The sequence below is a fragment of the Monodon monoceros genome, unplaced genomic scaffold, assembly GCF_005190385.1.
Source record: "Monodon monoceros isolate NGI ecotype Baffin Bay Population unplaced genomic scaffold, NGI_Narwhal_1 Super_Scaffold_5, whole genome shotgun sequence".
Classification (NCBI taxonomy): Eukaryota; Metazoa; Chordata; class Mammalia; order Artiodactyla; family Monodontidae; genus Monodon; species Monodon monoceros.
In genome coordinates, this window is record NW_021703782.1 from 8425031 (window position 1) to 8442038 (window position 17008).

Genomic DNA, 17008 nt, shown 5'->3' on the forward strand with positions numbered 1-17008 from the left:
TGTCCGTGGAACTCGCCTGGGGCAGATGCACCCCTGGGTGTGGGTCCTCCGACTTCCATCCACTCACCAACCGAGCTCCCCAGGAGAACGGCCCAGCTTGTCTCGTGACCCTTGGTCTAAGGAGCCTTCAACCCTCCATCCAGAGAGCCGGCCCAGCACCCGCACTGAGCCCCGCATGCAGCGGGAGGGCGGCTGCCTCTGATGCCCCTCCTCTGGGCCAGCTCTCTGCCTTCCCGTTGCCTGCACACCCTCCCTCTGGGGAAGCCTCCAGAGCCCACCGGTGCCTTCTTTCCTAGTGGCATTTACAGAGCCCCATGCTTGTCCTCTTGGGTTAAATGTTTAGACCTGGCCGGGGGCGGGGTGGACAGTCATAGCCCGAGGGTTAAATGTTTAGCCCTGGCTGGGGGATGGACAGTCACAGCCCAAGGCACCCAGTTCGTTGATGAGAAGACCAGTTGCAGGTCCCGCGTGTTGGGAGAATGCCCTGCCCTCACCGCTTCTGCCCTCCTTGCTCCCCTTTCATGTAACCCCCCGCCCATACTGTCCCCCACCCCACCCCAGACCCTAAAATCACTGCTGGTTGTGAGTTTTCCAAACACTGGGGCCTAGCTTGGTCATCATGTCTCGAGATGGTGGTGGCCCACGGTCCTAATGACGCCCCCTGACTCAGTGACAGCACCCCCTCCTCGGCGGGCACTTTTCCCCCAGGACGCCAGGGTGCCCTCATCCCCAGCCCAGTGGTCTTCTCCCTCCTTCATCTCCCCGGAGGACCTCACCCTCTCTCGCTCTTTCTGCTCCTACTTTGGTCCAAGGATGCCCAGCGAAAACCTGCGATCCCTTATTGCACTCCTCATGTGTATCAGGAAGTTGCTTTTATGTACATGGTCACCTATCGCAGCTTCCTGGCTGAAGAAACGGGTTCAGAGGTAAGTCTCCCAAGGATGCGTGGCTGGTAGATGCCGAAGCCATGATTTGAACCCAGACCTGACTCTCCCGGCCCTGGGTTCCCTCTTCCACGCAGCCAGGGCCTGAGCCCCAGGCCCGGAGAGACCTCTTACCTTGTACCCCTTGGGCTAGACTTCAAGCCCTGCTTCCTGCCCTTGGACCCCCCACTGCCTGAGGCTGGCTGGGGAGGCTGGGCTCCGCTGGGCTGCATCTCTGGCCACCTCACCGTCCTGCTCTTGGCCTGTGGGGCGGAACCTTCCAGGTTCACACCTTGTCCTGGCCAGCGCCTCTGCATCCCAGGGCCCGTCCTCCTCGGCGGCATCCCTGACAGCCCCACTGGCCTGTTGCTGTTAAAGAACAAGGAACTTGTGGTTTTCCAACTGTGGGCAGCCTGGGAAAAGCATTGAATGTGTTTGTCCATCACAACAATTGGCAGCGCCTGTGGTGTGGTGTGCAGAGCCCAGCATGCTGAACGCCCGGCCACACTGGGGCCAGTCCCTCACGAGGATGGGTGGTTCTACCCCAGAGGCCACGGGTATTACTATTGCTTCACTTTACAGCCGACCAGACTGAAGTTCGGGAGCGTAGCGGCTTCCCCAGAGGCACAGGGCCAGGCGTAGACGAGCATCCCACTTCTGAGTTATGACTCTCCCATCGTATCTGAGAAGGAATGATATGGCCTTCTAACATTCCAGGCTGGCTTGGGATCACCTGCCTCAAGGCAAAGGGATGAACTGGGCGACCTCCCGAAGCTTCATCATCACAGCAGTTCCGGGAAAAGAGAGTCCTTAGGGTCAGATGCCCGCTGGGTGCCATGGATAAAAGGTGGGATGGGTGAGAGTTGGAAGTGACTCATTTTTCTTGGAAAAGGCTGAGCCCTACATCTGCTTCAGCTTGGCGAGCTCTTCCTTGCCCTTGAGAGACAGGCCCCGACAGGGCAGGCAGCTCCAGAAAAGGTTGGGGACCCAGGGATAAATGGAAATGCTTTGCAGGTCTTTTGTTCTGACATCAAGGAGCAATGATCTCTCTTCCCCTCTTTGATCTCAGCCTTCCAAGCACACCTGACCCTCCCAAACACATAACAGAATCAGACCCACAAAAACTTCTGAATTTAAGGGACGAGGGTGAGGAGAGAAGACATCTACAGGATAAACTGAGTCTATTCCCGCCTAGGTCCAGGCTTTTCACCCCCACTATGAAGCTGCTCTTACAGACGGAGATTAGGACTTGTACGGATGGGTTCGCTGCAATCACATGTCACAACAGCAAAGGCTCACTGTGATACGGCTTCCCCGCATTACCTGGACCTGCACTGCAGGGCACACTACACACCAGGACCATTGACATTTGTTAGTTCTTTTATCTGACCTGTGATGAGCAGTTGTTCTGGGCCAGGCTCCGGGCCAGCTGCTGAGGTTGCAGAGATGAAAGTACTGCCTCCAGGTATCCCACTCCCTAGACCTGCTCTGCCCCCCCACTCCGCCCCGGGGCTCACCAGTCAGCAGTACTGCCCTCCTGATGGACGAGTGAAATAACAAGCAGTATTCCTGCTCTGTGTGCCCAGGGGTGGAGCGACAGCAGGAAACCCAGACGGTGGCTGAGAAAATTGGGGGATGCCGCAGAAGTGGTCCCAACAGCAACTGTAGCGGCAGAAAGGCCAGTTTTCATGAGCTATTTTGACTGGGGGCGATGGTGGTCTGGGTATTCTCCAGGCGTTTGTCATGAGCTGAGGCTGGGGGTCGGGGGCTGTAGGATGGGGGTGACAGCAATTAGAAGAAAACACAAGGAGTCATGTGGTCTGTTGGGGGGTGTCTGCGGGCAGTAGGTGTAGGGCAGGAAGGAAACTGAGAGTCGCAGAAATGCTGCCTAGTTGAGAAGGGGGCCCTGATGACCCGAGACACACCTCTTCTGGAAGGTAGAAGAGGTTTTTCAGAATGGAGGAGGGTGGGAGTGGGAATCTTGGGACCACCTGAGCAACTTCCAAAGACATAGGCTGGAGCTTTGGCCGGTGTGAGGGCAGGTGTCTTCCTGGGCTCAAGGAGGACCAGGCCTCAGGTTGGCCCTGGCTCAAAGCCCCACCAGGTCCCCAAAACACAGGGAGGGGTACGGAGAATCTAAGAGAGGGGAGGGCTGCTGTCGGGCTGGGGAGCTGCTGGATGAGGCAGAGAGAAGCCGGGACTACCAGGACCCCTGGGTTCCCGGGGGAGGGGGTCCAGGCCAGCACAAGGGGTGTGGTCTTTTCTAATCCGGTGTTTCTGCCTGAGGCCCTGTACTCCGACAGTCAAGGTGGCTTTCCTTGCTGCAATCTGCTTCTAGTCCTGGCTGTGTCCCTAACCAGCAGCAGCAGGGTGACCTGGGGCATTGGAGGGTCATTCTTGGAGGTCCTTGCAGGGTCCAGACATCCCCTCCCCGTGGAGCCACAGTAGATGAGCCGGAATGAGAAAGGCTGACTTCCCATCTTACCCAGAGACACTTGGCTTCTGGGACTGGTGACAATGAACTATCGAAAGAGCCCTGCTGTTTTCCCATTCTCTGTGTCCCAGAAGCAAGAGACTTTCGGACCAGGATGACCATATACCTGCTCCACCTTGGCTCTGCCGTTTATAGCTCCGCGTCACTTGAGAGATAAAAGCGCAGAGGTCCAGAGACATCCCGCCCTGGCCCAAGGTCACACAGCAAGTCAATGCAGAGTTGGGCCTGGAAACTGGGTTTCCTGATTTGTAGGTCTGAGTTGGCTCCGCAGCTGGAGAGCCTCAGAGCCGGGACTGCCCCTCGGGGAGGGCAGCTTCACAGCCTAATTAGAAGCTGTAGGGGAGCGGGGACATGGGGGGCCGTGCTCGCAGATCAGCGCCCCTCCATAGATCATAGGCATGCCAAGGACATAATAAATAATCTGCCCAAAGGTTTTAAAGGTAAAAATCAGCAAACCATTAATAACATCCCCAGCACCATACATCACGCTGAAATCTTCCCATTACGCTGCTCCCTGAGCCGATTCGCATCTTCTAGGCTGTTTTTGTTTGTTTGTTTTCGTTCCCTTTCCGATATGTCCTGCTGCACCTCTGAAGCCCCTCCCTTGCAGCCTGTGGGCCAGGAAGGATAGGAATGTGAAACCTTTTTGGATTGACCATCCGGGTTCTATTCAGGAGTGTGGAGGGGTGGGCAGCCCTTCCTCGGGACCCCATGTTTCTGCATCCACGTTTCCTTTTGATGGATGGGGTGAAGCTGGCTACCTTCCCCCACCCCCAGCTCTAAGCAGGACTAACCCTCTGCCCTCTCTCTCTGAAAAGCCACGGAGGAGGCTTAATTAATTAATACAACAGGGTCACTTTAAATAAGAAAATTGCTGATGGCTGCACTCTCCAACCCCTGGTGTCCCCTGCAGGGAGGGAGGCGAGCTCGAAGATTTGGGTGTGTTGGATGTGTTTTATAATTTGGGAGTCGCCCGTGGTATCAAGAGCTGGAATGAGGAAAATCAGGCAGAGAGAAGCCGGGCCAGCAGCCTGACGGCCTGTGATGCGGGGCAGTGCGGGGCCATGTGACCACAGGGTGGAGGGTCCAGGAATGCCGCCGGCACGGGCCGTGTCGCCCCAATTTGGCCTCAGCTTCCTGCCGCGTGCTGCCCTCCATGAGTCCTTCAAAGGGCATGTGAGATGAGTGGATCCCGAACTGCCACAGTGAAACAATCTCTTGAATGCAGGACGCGTACACTGAAAACAGAGGAGGAACTCTGTGCTAGTTACTTGTTGCCTCCTGGAAGGCCCCGCTGATGGGGACGGGGGCGCTCGGGCAGCGTGGGGAAGGGGCTCCTGTCTTGGGTCTTTTGTCGTGAGCTGAGCTGGGTGACTTTAGAACAGCCCCTTCCCTCCTCTGGGCCTATGCCCTCACCTGCAGCATTCTGAGAGTCCCTTCCAGCTCTGAGGCTGGATTGAGCCACCTCCCCGAACTTCCCATCTGAGAGCCAGGGCCACGTACCGGTCATTCTGCAAAACCTCTTGAGCGGTCCCGGGCTAGGGCCTGCGAGCAGCCGGCCTCAGCCGTTTTTGACCTTGGCTAAGACATATACCTCTCCACAGCTTGGAGTTCTGTTCCCGTCCCCCCAATCCCTCAAAGTAGACAGTAGGAACCCACCAGACCACCCCTCACACGTGAGGGGCACATTTCACAAAGCACAGCCTGGCTTCCTTAGGCCTGCAGAACGACCCAGTGAAGAAGCAACGTAACGTCTGCTGTACCCATTTGATGGATGAGGAAACTGGTACGGACAGATGAACAGGACTGAGAAATCCTCTGGTAAAAGGCCTCTCGTGGAGAGAAGCTCAGGGTGCGATGGCCGGGAGCAGGGCTCTGAGACCCCGAGGGGACGGATGGCTATTAGGCCAAGACAGCCCCTCGCCGTGGATAAAGCCTCTTTCCCTAGCATATCTTGGGGTTTGGTGCAAACCATGCACAGTGTGAGCAGCTCTCACCTGGGCATCACGTTTTACAAGAAAGACTCGAATTCCCTAGGCTTAGAGTGACGTCCCAAGTTGACTCTGCAGGGGAAACTGGAAGCTGGGCCCCAGCAGCCAAAAAGGAGGTGGGGCTCCACAGCCAGCAGACATGTGCTGGCCTCCCCCAGCCCTGGAAGGTTCTTCTGAAAGACCAGCATCCTCCTTGCGGCTGTTGGGACTTCCCAGTATGGACCATCTCAGCCTCCCTGTGTCCTGAGGGAGGGCTCCATCTAGCGCAGTGTCCCCAGGGGCATGTCGGTAGAGCCCGAAGGCTCCGCCGGCAGACCCCTCTGTCACGCCTTCCTTTGTACCCACAGTTTGCCCACCTGCCACACCCTACTTACCAACTGTGTGGTCTGGGCAAGTTACTAATGTCTCTGAGCCTCAGTTTACCATCTACCAAAATGGACCTAATGCCCACCTGTCTAAGTGGCTATGAGAATTAAACGGTGTGATAACTGTGGACGTGCCATCGTGAGTATTTAATAAATGAGTTATTCTTGGGACAGGTTGGAAATGATTTGTCTGAGTGGGTACAGAGGCTCCTGAATTCAGACAGAGGAGAGAAAGCACATTTCCACTGGAAGGGAGTAAACTGGGGAAGGTTACACAAAAGAGAACACATTCGGTCAGCACTTTGACAAAAGAGTGGGGCTTTGACGGGAGCAGTTGGGAGCCTGGCTGGGGAGATTCCAGGGGAGGGACAGAAGGTTGAAAGCCCAGAGGTTTAGGAAGCAGGGAGGGTCCAGCTTGACCAGACCCAGGCACATGGGGGAAGGGGGGCATTTTGGCCTGGTCTGTCCGTCACCGTGGCTAAGCCCCAGTGCCGAGGCGTCAGCTCTGATGATGGAATGCACTTTGCCAACCAGCTGTCCTGAGAGACCCTGGCTCCCCTCAACCACCTGTCACCGTGACAGACCCCTGGCCCCCCTCAGGCCTTGATGGATGGCTCCCACGTCGATTTCATACATCTCTATCTTCTCCAGGAGCTGTGACACAATTGGTGTCACCTTTGCTGACTGCATGCCAAGTGCTGACAAAAGTCCCTAACAGGGAGCTCCGGGGTCCTGTGCTCGATTCTGTGGATGAAGGAACCGCCAGGGACTGACCGAGCTGACCCGTGGAGAGGCAGCCGGCCCCGCTGGACCAGCGGGGGGCCAGTGCAAAGGTACCCTGGCCCCAACCTGGAGAACGTGCCGGACTCCTGCTAAACTGGGGGCAGCGCTGTGTTTGGGATCCATGACATCCCCAAGGCTATGCTGGGGGCTGACCCACACCTCCCTGATCACTGCCGTCCATGCTGTTCCTAGGCCGGGCGGTTGGCGGGGCTAACCCTCGAGGAGGCGCCCGGTCTTCTGCCAGCAGGGATGCTGCCCTTCCCCAGCACAGATGATATGTCTAAGGCGAAGTGAGTTTCACCGACAAGTGTAGATGTTGGCGAGGGGAAGTTTTGGGGAGGTGGGCTAGGGTGGGTAAAAGCCCTGTCACCTGCCCTTGACCAGACAGACCTTGCATCAAGCCAGGCCCAATCTGACCTGGGGCCTTGGCCTTTCTAGCCTCCGGGGTGGAGAGGGGGGAGGGGCCTCCTGAACGTCTCATCATTCACAAGAGGACGGCAGCCTCGCCCAGGCCCACCGCTTAGCAGAGAGGCCTGCGGTGAAGCAGGAACTCACACAGGGGCCCTCCCGGGGTGGGGCCCAGGAGAAACACCTTCTCCGAGCTACCCCATCCGTAGCCAGAGTTCAACGGAGACAAACCGGCCAGTGGAAGGCTACCTGGGGGCGGTGCCATATGTCACTTCTCTCCATCCTCTAGCATCTGCCCCTTAGAATTCTGCCTTAAAATTCAGCTGAAACAGCCGATGGCAGTGCACGGGCCCTGTCTCAGTGGCCTCCTTGTAGGGTCTTTCATGACTGGCCCCTGCCTGACCCTGGGAGGAGCTCTGACAAGCAGGGTCCTGGAGCCCTGGAAGGTTCCAGCGTCCTGCTCTGAGTTCTTTCCAGGAAGATTTTGGACGAGGCTTGGTCTTTGGTTTTAGTATCAGAAATAACATTTTGGTGTTTTTGTTTGTTGTGTTTTTGCTCCTCCCAAACAACCTGTGATCGATGGTGTTTCTCCCTCCTGGTGGTGGCTGCACCCCTCACCCGCGAGGGACGTCACCCTCTCTCCTGGCTCTACTTAACCTGTCTTCCCTTGTTTTCTTTTCCCCTCAACTTTCTTCTTTATTTTGTTTTATCCTGTTACGTTGTCTGCATCTTGTAGGTTGCTGTAAGTCCTTTTCAGTATAAGTCTGGACTAAGCAATGAATAAAAAGACGCAGACCCAGTCTGGATTTAGGAAAGAGACATATATCCTCAAGGCACATCATTTATCCCCTGGGCCGTTCCTCCTGGGGTCTCCAGTTCTGGCCTGGGGAGATTTGATCATACAGTCTACGCACTTTGCTCCATACCTACCATGTGCCATGAGCCATAAACGAAGCGACCATGGCACCTGGGATGTCTCAGCAGCCACTCCTGGCTAAGAGCAGAGGCAGTTCCCTCGGGGTGACTTGGTCAGCATTTGCAGGCACTCAGCCACCGAGACAACTTGGCCTCACGTTTGGCCAAGCCGCAAGGTCTCTGTCATCTGCTGCCCCGACGGTTTGTCTACCTGCGGGATCGGCAGGCCCGCTGGGGTGTCCTGCGTGTGCACCCAGACGCTCCGCACGCCTGGGGCTGTTGATAGAGCCCTCCTGCTGGGCACGGGACAGGCCAGAGAGCAGAAGAGTGAGTCAGAGGTCACGGGCCTCCAGGGGTCAGAGCGGCAGTCATCCTGGGAGCCACTCACTCCTTGCTCCAGCTGTGTGATGCTTGCTCTGTTGTCCAGGGAAGGCTGGAAGGCCCCTTCCTGGGGTCATGATTCCCTGTCTGCCCCTGCCCTACCCACAGAGAGAGAGGGGTCTCTCGGGGGGGTTTGGAGCAATACCGAGGCTGCCCTCGCAGCTCCTTCCCAGGGCCCTGGGCTCCCCCCTCACAGCCCCACCATGCGGCAGTCTCCGGCGCGGCCCCTGGGACCTGCAGATCCTTCCTCCATCCCGCCTGGCTCGGGAGAGTCCCTCAGCGGGCTAATTGTCCCAGTCCTGCCTCATTGTTCCCGTTATCAGCATCCTCCACACTGCAGCGGCTGCACAGGAAAGCGTGGCGGCCACTGAGGCCGAGGCCGGCCCAGGTGTCCTGCTGGCGGGGCTGCCTGCACAGTCGGGGTCCTTCAGGCTTGTCCCAGAGCCCGTGGTGGGTTACATGGCACACAGCCATGCGCTTTTGGGGGGATCTTGGTTCTTGGTGCTTGGGAGGAAGGGGCAGGAGACTCTGAGCACCCCCTTTACCAGCTGTGGTATCTGCAGGTACAGGCAGCCTCTGCAAGTCTCTCCTTCAAGGCCAATGTCCTGCACAGTCAGAATCTCCGCATCTCTGTTTCCTTCTGTGTAGGTGCAGGCCTGCCTGTTTTCCTTTTTTTTTTTTTTTTTTTTTTTTATGTGGACCATTTTTTAAAGTCTTTATTGAATTTGTTACAATATTGCTTCTGTGTTATGTTCTGGTTTTTTGGTCCCGAGGCATGTGGGATCTTAGTTCCCTGACCAGGGAATCAAACCTGCTCCCCCTGCATTGGAAGGTGCAGTGTTAACCACCGGACCGCCAGGGAAGTCCCCTGCCTGTTTTCTTGACAGGACCAAACAAGGCTGAGGAAATGAAAGTGTGTGAAGTGAGTGATTTAGATTAGAGCAGACCTAATAAAGCAGATCCTATCCAGAGTTTTTCGGAACGAAGGGGCTGGGGGAAGGGAGAGGGAAGCTTGCTTTTGGTCTGCCCTGGGCTAGAATATTCTAGGCGTCTCAGGAGAGCTGGCATGGTACAGATTTAGCAAATAAAAAGAAAGGACACCCAACTCAATTTGGAATTCAGATAAAGAATTATTCGTAAAATAGCAGTATGTCCTCTGCAATATTTGGGACAGAATTATACCAAAAGATTATTCGTTATTTGTCTGAGATTCAAATTGAATCGAGTGTCCTGTATTATATCTGGCACCTCTACATAAGACCCGTTGTGGGGTGTGGGATGCTGCAGGGAGGTCGTTGGGATGCTCAGACAGGACTGGGAATTGGGGGGGGGTTCCTTTGGATTTTTCTCATTCCCTAGGGTTTCTCTGGAGCATCTTTTCCAGAATCCTCTAGGAGGCGGGCAGGCTGGAGGTGGCTCCCCAGGGCACAGGGATGCCCCAAGTCTGAGGCCCCCAGAGCAGAGTCAGACATTCGGGCCCAGAGCTCTTTGCAGCCTCCTGTGGTGGAGCCCCCTCCTCAGGGCTGTGGGTGCAGATGGGGAAGTCGGCAGAGCCGGCCTGGTAATCCGCTTGGACCAAGCAAAGAACCCGGAGCAGGGCGGCCAACTCCGTTCCCACCGGCTGGGACGCCTCGCCCTCTGCTGGCAGGTGATGATATGACAGGCATCTCTTTCAGGGACGGTCCCTGCAAGAATTACCAGACAAGCCGCATCCCCAGTTTATCTTCCACTCTTCTGTACCTGCTCTGGGAGAATCGGAATTGTGGCTTTTCTGGGAAGAAAGATTCACCGTCGTGAATCTGTGTTGTTGATACAACCCCATTTCTTTTATGCTAGGCAAGCAGGATCTTGGAGAAAACGAGATCTAACGTTCACTAATATTGCCTTCCGGAAGGAGTGGACTTGGAAACTTCTAGAAACAAAAAGAGGTAATGTCTCTCAGTCTGTGAGGTAATGACTCTCAGGGTCATTAACAGCGGTGGGAGCATCGGAGCGGTACGACGATCATCTCGTTCACTCTAGCAGGAGCGCAGTTCTAAAGTCTCTGGAATGGGGAGTTCACTATTTGCTGCTCCCTTCTATTAATATGGATAATTATTTGCTTCCTGTGATCCCCTGTTTTAGCTCAAGACACCTCCAAGTGACCAGAGATCTCAGGACAGAATTCTCTACAAGATACTCAATGAGCCAGTAACACAATTCCTACAGATGACAGCCAAACGGAATCATGAGAGGCGTCTATCAACTCCGGGCAATGAAGAGTTTAACTTTATGTACTGAACACAGGAAACAGTAGATACCTTTTCTTCATCAAGATATTTATAATCCACATGGAAAAGTGACGTGGTTATAAGCATGAGCTAATACAGCTGCAAGGATTTATGATGTGCAAACAGGGCAGACCCAGATTTTCCGAGGACTTCTTAAAAAACAGACTGACTGCACGTGAATAACGAGGCTCCTAGTGAATACTTATTTGGAATGAGTAAATGAATTACAACGATTTGCATATTTCTATAAGGCTATTTTTTAGTGTCGTTCTAGATCCACAGCAAACTAGAGAAGGTGGTACAGAGATTCCCTGCCCCCCACACACGTGGCCCCATCATTAACATCCCCCACTGCAGTGGTGCATTGGTTACAGTTGATGACCCTGCATTAACACCTCATAATCACCTTAGTTTACCGTAGCGTTCAATTCAGCCTCTGTGTCGTAAACTCTGTGGGTTTGGATAAATGTCCAGGGATATGTCTCCACCATCAGAGTATCATAAAATGGTTTCGCTGCCCTAGAAATCCTCTGTGCCCCACCTACTCAATCCTCCCTCCCCCAACCTCTGGTGACCACTGATCTTTTTACTTTCTCCATAGTTTTGCCCAAGTAGAAGATTTTTAAAAGATGAAAAACAGGAATACCAGGGAACCAGGAAAATCATCCGGACAAGCTTCTGGCTCTGTATATTTGTTTATCCTCTGCTTGGGACATACTTCCCGTGCTGGGAGCCCTAAGACATGTTCCCACTGATGCACGACTTGTGGCCTTGCACCTTCGTCTCGTGGCACTGGTGGGTCATTGGGGGTGTTCCTGGAAGCCATTTCAACACCAAGACGGTTGCAATGTTTAATTACACAGAAGTGACTAAAGTGCACGCGCGCGCGCGCGTGTGTGTTTATGATGGCAGGTATGATGGAGGGAAAGTCAGAGTGGAAACAAACAACAGTCTTAACCAATTTGTGGTTAAAATAGCTTACATTTGCAAATTTCACAAACACATGTACTGTTTGAATAGAGGTTGCTAGGGTGCTTGGCTAGCCATGAGGGGCCTCGAGACTTAAACTTTGCTGGTTTCAGGGTAAACCTCCCACCACATACAGACCAAGGCCAAATCTCAAAACAAATAAGTCAACATTATCCACAAATGAGACTAAAATTTTGAGAATAACACTAGGGACATCTGGTTATTTTCAGTGTTTCAAGTGTCTTGAAGGCATTTTTCTAACAGTGATACTGATTTCCGCCTATGATTTATAGGAACCAGACTCCTAACCTGTAAGCCCAATAGATAATCAACCAGACTCCTAACCTGTAAGCCCAATAGATAATCAAACGCTCTTTATTTACCGTTTATAAGATCTAGCTGTATCCCAAATTCTCAATGTTAAATTTAATCTGCAGTATTCATATTAGGCCCAATTTGTGCTGTCCCAACCCTACCCTGTGTCCCACCGCAGGGACGTTACCATGGTAGAAAATGCTGGGCAAGCAAGAATAATAGAGGGAAGGCATCTCGGGGAAGCAATTCATTCTGAAGCAATATGGACATGAGGTTCAAAGTCAGTGGAACAGAACAAGAGGAAATGTAACACAATGGGTGCAGGTTGGTTTAAGGGCTTCTGGACAAGGAGGACGGCTACTGAGTCTCTGAGTAAGACAGGGAGCTCTCTGTGAACTTATGACCTGAGCCTCTATTGGGCTTGTTTGGACATGGTTTGGAGGAGGTAGGAGAGGCAGCTAGATGACCACTCTCGGGGCATCAGAATTCTTTCTCTAGTCCAAGGCTCATGCTTGGATTTTAGGTAAACAGCGCCCTCTACTGCTAAATAGCTTTTACGACAGCTCAGAGGGCAATGGTTCCCTTGGAGGCTCTGTCTACAGGCTCATTCCCCCCGCCCCCCTAGGAAATCTGAACTTCTAAAGACGCTTGGAGGTGATAATGTGGGTAGTGATCTAGGATAACCTGGGCACAGCCGTTTGAGACGAATCCCCGTGTCCACAGTTCCTGGTGCCTGGGCTTTCTGGGTGGCATGGCACTTGCTTCTCCCCTGGGCTTCGAGGAGACTGCTCACTCTCCCCGATGCCCCTCCCTGGGGGCTGCGGGAACAGGCAGCCTCCCCTGCTGCTCTGCCATTAACCAGTAGCTTGACCCCAGGCACATTGCTTGACGCTCATCTTCATTCTCCCGTCTCCCGTAAAGTGAAGAAATGGATTAACTCGATGACGTCTACAGTACCTGCCAGCCCCCTCCGGGACCCACCCACCCCACTTCTCTCTCTCTCAAGCTTCTGCCGAACTCCTTCTGGGGAGACCAGTTGCACCATGAAGCCGAGAAAGGGTCCCCAGCCGTGTCTGCCTAATGCAGATGGCCTCCATGCCCTGAGGGACCCACTGGACTCTGGAGCCTGTGCTTTAACGTCTGAATCCAGGGTCCACCTGCCCCTCCCCAGGGTGAGGATGGACGATATTAAGGAAAGAGCTTATGCTCTGCGGAAGGAAGGACCATCGTGCATACACTCCCTTAACCACTGGCGATGACTTGACGAGTTGTTTCACTGGCTTCGTTGGTTACGCCAGGCACAATGCCTAAACTCGTCTGTGTTTACATTTTCAAGGTTTAAAGATAACCAGGAGACGCTACCCCAAGGGACCCAGGGTTGTTCTCCATCTAGAATTACATCCCAAGGTTCGGCAATCTCATAGGGTCCTTACAAGTTCAAGGTGGCACTTCCCCCACCAGGAACTTGGCTGAGGAGGCCTGTGCCCTCCAGGAGCTCCCAGCCAAGCTCTAAACACAGGATTCCCTGGTCATGAAGGAGGTAGCTCTCCCTGGAGATCTCAGACTCCATCTCTAAGCTCCTTGGCTGCTGAGGACGGGAGGGGAGACTTGATAAAATCAAAGATGAATCTGTGATATTTAATCAGGTACCTCGAGGGGTTCTCGAAAGCTCCTCTGGGCCTGGGAACCACCTCAGAAGATAATAAATAATAGTGACAGACAGAAACAGAGCTGAGTGCCTCCCTTTGATCTTCTGTTTCCTCCATAGGGGTCTTGGCGCCTGGGTCAATGTTGACTTGAGTGTTTGTTCTACTGTTTGTGCCTCGGTATGAAAACACAAACGCCAACTTCCTTCTGAACGCAAGACCCCAGGTAGAACTAGGAGGAAACTCTCCAGGGACAGGGCCCTGCTTGTCCCCACTCCCCCCCACCCCAACTCCAGTAGGTTTACATCTGGGGAATCTTGGCATCTTCCTCTATGCTGAGGCTCAGGTGGAGAACTTGGAAAGTGAAAAGCCAGGTTTAATATCCCACGCATGCGTGTGCACGCACACCCACCCACACACACACACACAGCCCTCTGACTGTAAATACAGGATTCAGCCTATAACAGAAACAATAAGAGCTGGATTCAATGAGGTTCCCCCGGCAAATGGAGTGTTTAGGGTTTTGTTGAGATTCTATTGTGTAGACTGGAGTTTCTTAAACAGTAAGACAGCAAGCAGCTTCCTGTTATGGAAACAGCCCAACCCTGAGATTCAGAAAGTCAATCTATACAGCAACTGGATAAACAACCAAGATAACGATCAGCCATAATCGTCACAATAGCCGAAATGGGATTGCTTGGAGAAAAGAGGCTGGCGCCGACCCAAGCAATGCCCATGAATACAGGCCATCTCCTGCTCAACAATCTCCCTTCACTGCGCCCTGGGCTTGTGCACGCCGCCCCGAACACGGTGGCCAGGCGTGTGCACATACAGACCCAACGCTATTTATAGGCGGCTGGCCAGGAGCCATGTGTCTGGCTCCCTGGGTGCCCCCCGAAGGCCTCCCTGGGCACTGCACCAGGACAGGTGGCCCCCTGTCTTTGCCGGCATCACTGGTGCCCTACTCCTGTCCTGTCACTCGTGGGAGTGAGCTCGTCCAAGACAGGGCCTGAAGCCAAGCCTTAGCTTGTCCATCTGTAAAGGGCCATCCTAACGATGTGTTCAGACTACTTTGCTCTGTTTCTTCTGGGGCCGCACAGATGACGTTGCCTTCGGATTACAGAAGACACAGCAAGACTGGCTGTTCTGTAAAGCATCTGAGCGTTGGGCTCAGCCCCTTGGCAGTTACCTGAGTGCAGTGAGAACCATCCTCTGCCCACCTCCCCCCCCCCCAAACCTGCTCTATTGCCGAGGGACCCTCCCCATCAGCCCTTAGTCAACACATGTCCACCTAGTTAACCTGCCCTGGGTGTCATCAAACTAACACGGAGAATGATTCAGTGTCTCTGACCAGGTGGACTGGTGATCGCCCTGGTGTCTGACCCAGAGGGCCCTGGAAGGCCTTGCTGACCCTGAATCTTTCATTTATCCACCAACTTCTTTCTTTTTTTTTTTTTTTTTTGCGGTACGCGGGGCTCTCACTGTTGTGGCCTCTCCCGTTGCGGAGCACAGGCTCCGGACGTGCAGGATCAGCGGCCATGGCTCACGGGCCCCGCCGCTCCGCGGCACGTGGGATCTTCCCATGTTCCCTGCATCGGCAGGCGGACCCTCAACCACTGCGCCACCCCTCACCAACTTCTTTCTGAAAGGAAGTATCCACCACATGACTCAATTCTTTGCGTTACACAAAAAGTTGGGGTGCATTGTGAGTGGGGACACTGCATCGGGAGCCCCTGTCGGTGTGGACATAGCCTGGGAGGGAGATCTGGGGCCATCGGAGTACCCCAGGGCTTTCTCCCGTGCCTAAATCTCATGGTTTGGGAAGAGAGAGCTGGTCAGACAGGTCTGGAGGTCAGAGGGGTGCGTGGAGTAGTGCCAGGGCCTGGGGTGGACATTCCAGTGTCAGGAGGGACAGAGAAGGTAGCCTGGGGTGACGGGGACTCTTGGAATTATTTAGTGGGACAGAGGGGCAGGCAAAAACTAATCAATTATTTTTCTTGCTGTAGCATTAAATTCTGAGCTCTAAGAGCAAAGGAGTTACATTTGGAGTTTTTGAAGGTCAGCGATCAGAGCTGGCAAGGATCTTAGAAATATAATTCCAGGCCAAAAACAGAGGTTCAGAGAGAGGGTGTGACTTGCCCAAGGCCGCAGAACAGGTGAATGACAGGGCTGGAGCGGGAACCCTGGCTTTCCAAGTGTGTCCTGCTCCCCACTGCATCTCCCTGACTCCATCCCAGAGAGACTGCTTTCTGCCCCCAAGTGGGAGGGAGGGGTGCCCGGCTCCCTGGATGCTCTCTCCAATCCCTGTCCACGAACAGGGCCTGGTCTGGGCCAGGAGAAGCCCGTGACCGGCTGCCGTACTTCACTCATGGTAGTTCCTCTTCCCTGCAACCAGGGAGAGGGGGAGGGCAGTGGGGGGACAAGACCAACGATAACAGCTTTGAGAAAGACAGTCTTCAGGCCAAGGAAATCAACCCGAGAAGCTGAAAGAGCACAGCACTCCCTATTTCTACAGCACTTTGCCTTGCACGAAGCACCATATCCCATTCGACCGTAGACAACTTCCCTACGTTCATAGCATCCCACTGTCCCACGTTACAAGTGAGAAAAAGAATGCCCACGGGACTAAGTACCTTAGCCAGAACCATGGACCCAGTGAGTCCTGTAGTCAGGGTTCGATCAGATCCTTTGACTCCAAGCCTAGGGCCGGCCCCATCAGATCTCCTCAAAGCTGAATCCACTTACACGCCACACTGTATCCAGAGATGCCAGGGATGAGTGTTTATTTCCTTTGCCTGTATTCATTACAGCTGGTCATTTCGAACTCATATTAGATACCACCGTTCAGCGGCGGTGGGCTCAGACTGACATCTGTGTTCCCGTTAATCTAAGTCGTTGGGAGTAAAAGAAAATCAGTGCTGCCTCCATTCTCAAAGGTGGTGAGGCTGGCGTGGCCCACAGTGGTCCACATGCCTCCACAGTGGAGAAATCAGCTCCCTTTAATTATATGGAATAATAAGGGCGTGGTCCCTCTGTCCATCCCCACCCCGCCAGAACACCAGGTTGTTTGCTGGATCACAGCTTCGGGGTCCTCGTCGACCAGAGCCAGCTCTGTGATGTGGAGGTTTCTTTCCTTATGGGGCTTGGGGCTGGGGGCGCCTGGACCCCGCCCCTGTGCCATCCTGCTTGCCCTGCCGACCACACACCTTGGATCCGAGTTTTCTTTCTGGCCTGTGGTTTCTTCCATGGTGTTCATGTCAGGTGTGTAAACCCAGTGCCCCCGATGGAGGCACCTGGCTGTGTTCACGTGCTTTTCCTGAGAGGCTGCACTATTACTATGCGGGGCAGCAGGTTAAAGCGCATGCGGGCGTCATTTTGCCCCCTGATTCCACAGCTAATCCATCGAGGGAGCAGAAGAGAAGCTGAGGTCTGGATCGCTGGAGCCCATGTCTAGGGCTCTTTCTAGCACACAGGGTGGTTGATTGCACGGTCTTACGCCCAGCCTGGTCTTGACCCAAGGAAGTCCCCCGGCCTTCTAGCTCAGCCAG

The 17008-nt window shown here is 54.1% G+C and overlaps 1 protein-coding gene across 1 annotated transcript in view; it reads left to right on the top strand.

The window, feature by feature from the left end:
- The window catches only part of RP1L1 (RP1 like 1), a 26988-nt gene extending 14093 nt beyond the window's left edge, over nt 1–12895 (top strand). Inside the window, exons 5-8 of the mRNA XM_029202309.1 lie at nt 6749–6846; nt 8584–8710; nt 8824–8904; nt 12821–12895. Coding sequence (XP_029058142.1) covers nt 6749–6846; nt 8584–8710; nt 8824–8904; nt 12821–12895 — 381 coding nt within the window. The remainder of the gene's footprint in view (nt 1–6748; nt 6847–8583; nt 8711–8823; nt 8905–12820) is intronic.
- The last annotated feature ends 4113 nt before the right edge of the window (nt 12896–17008 follow it).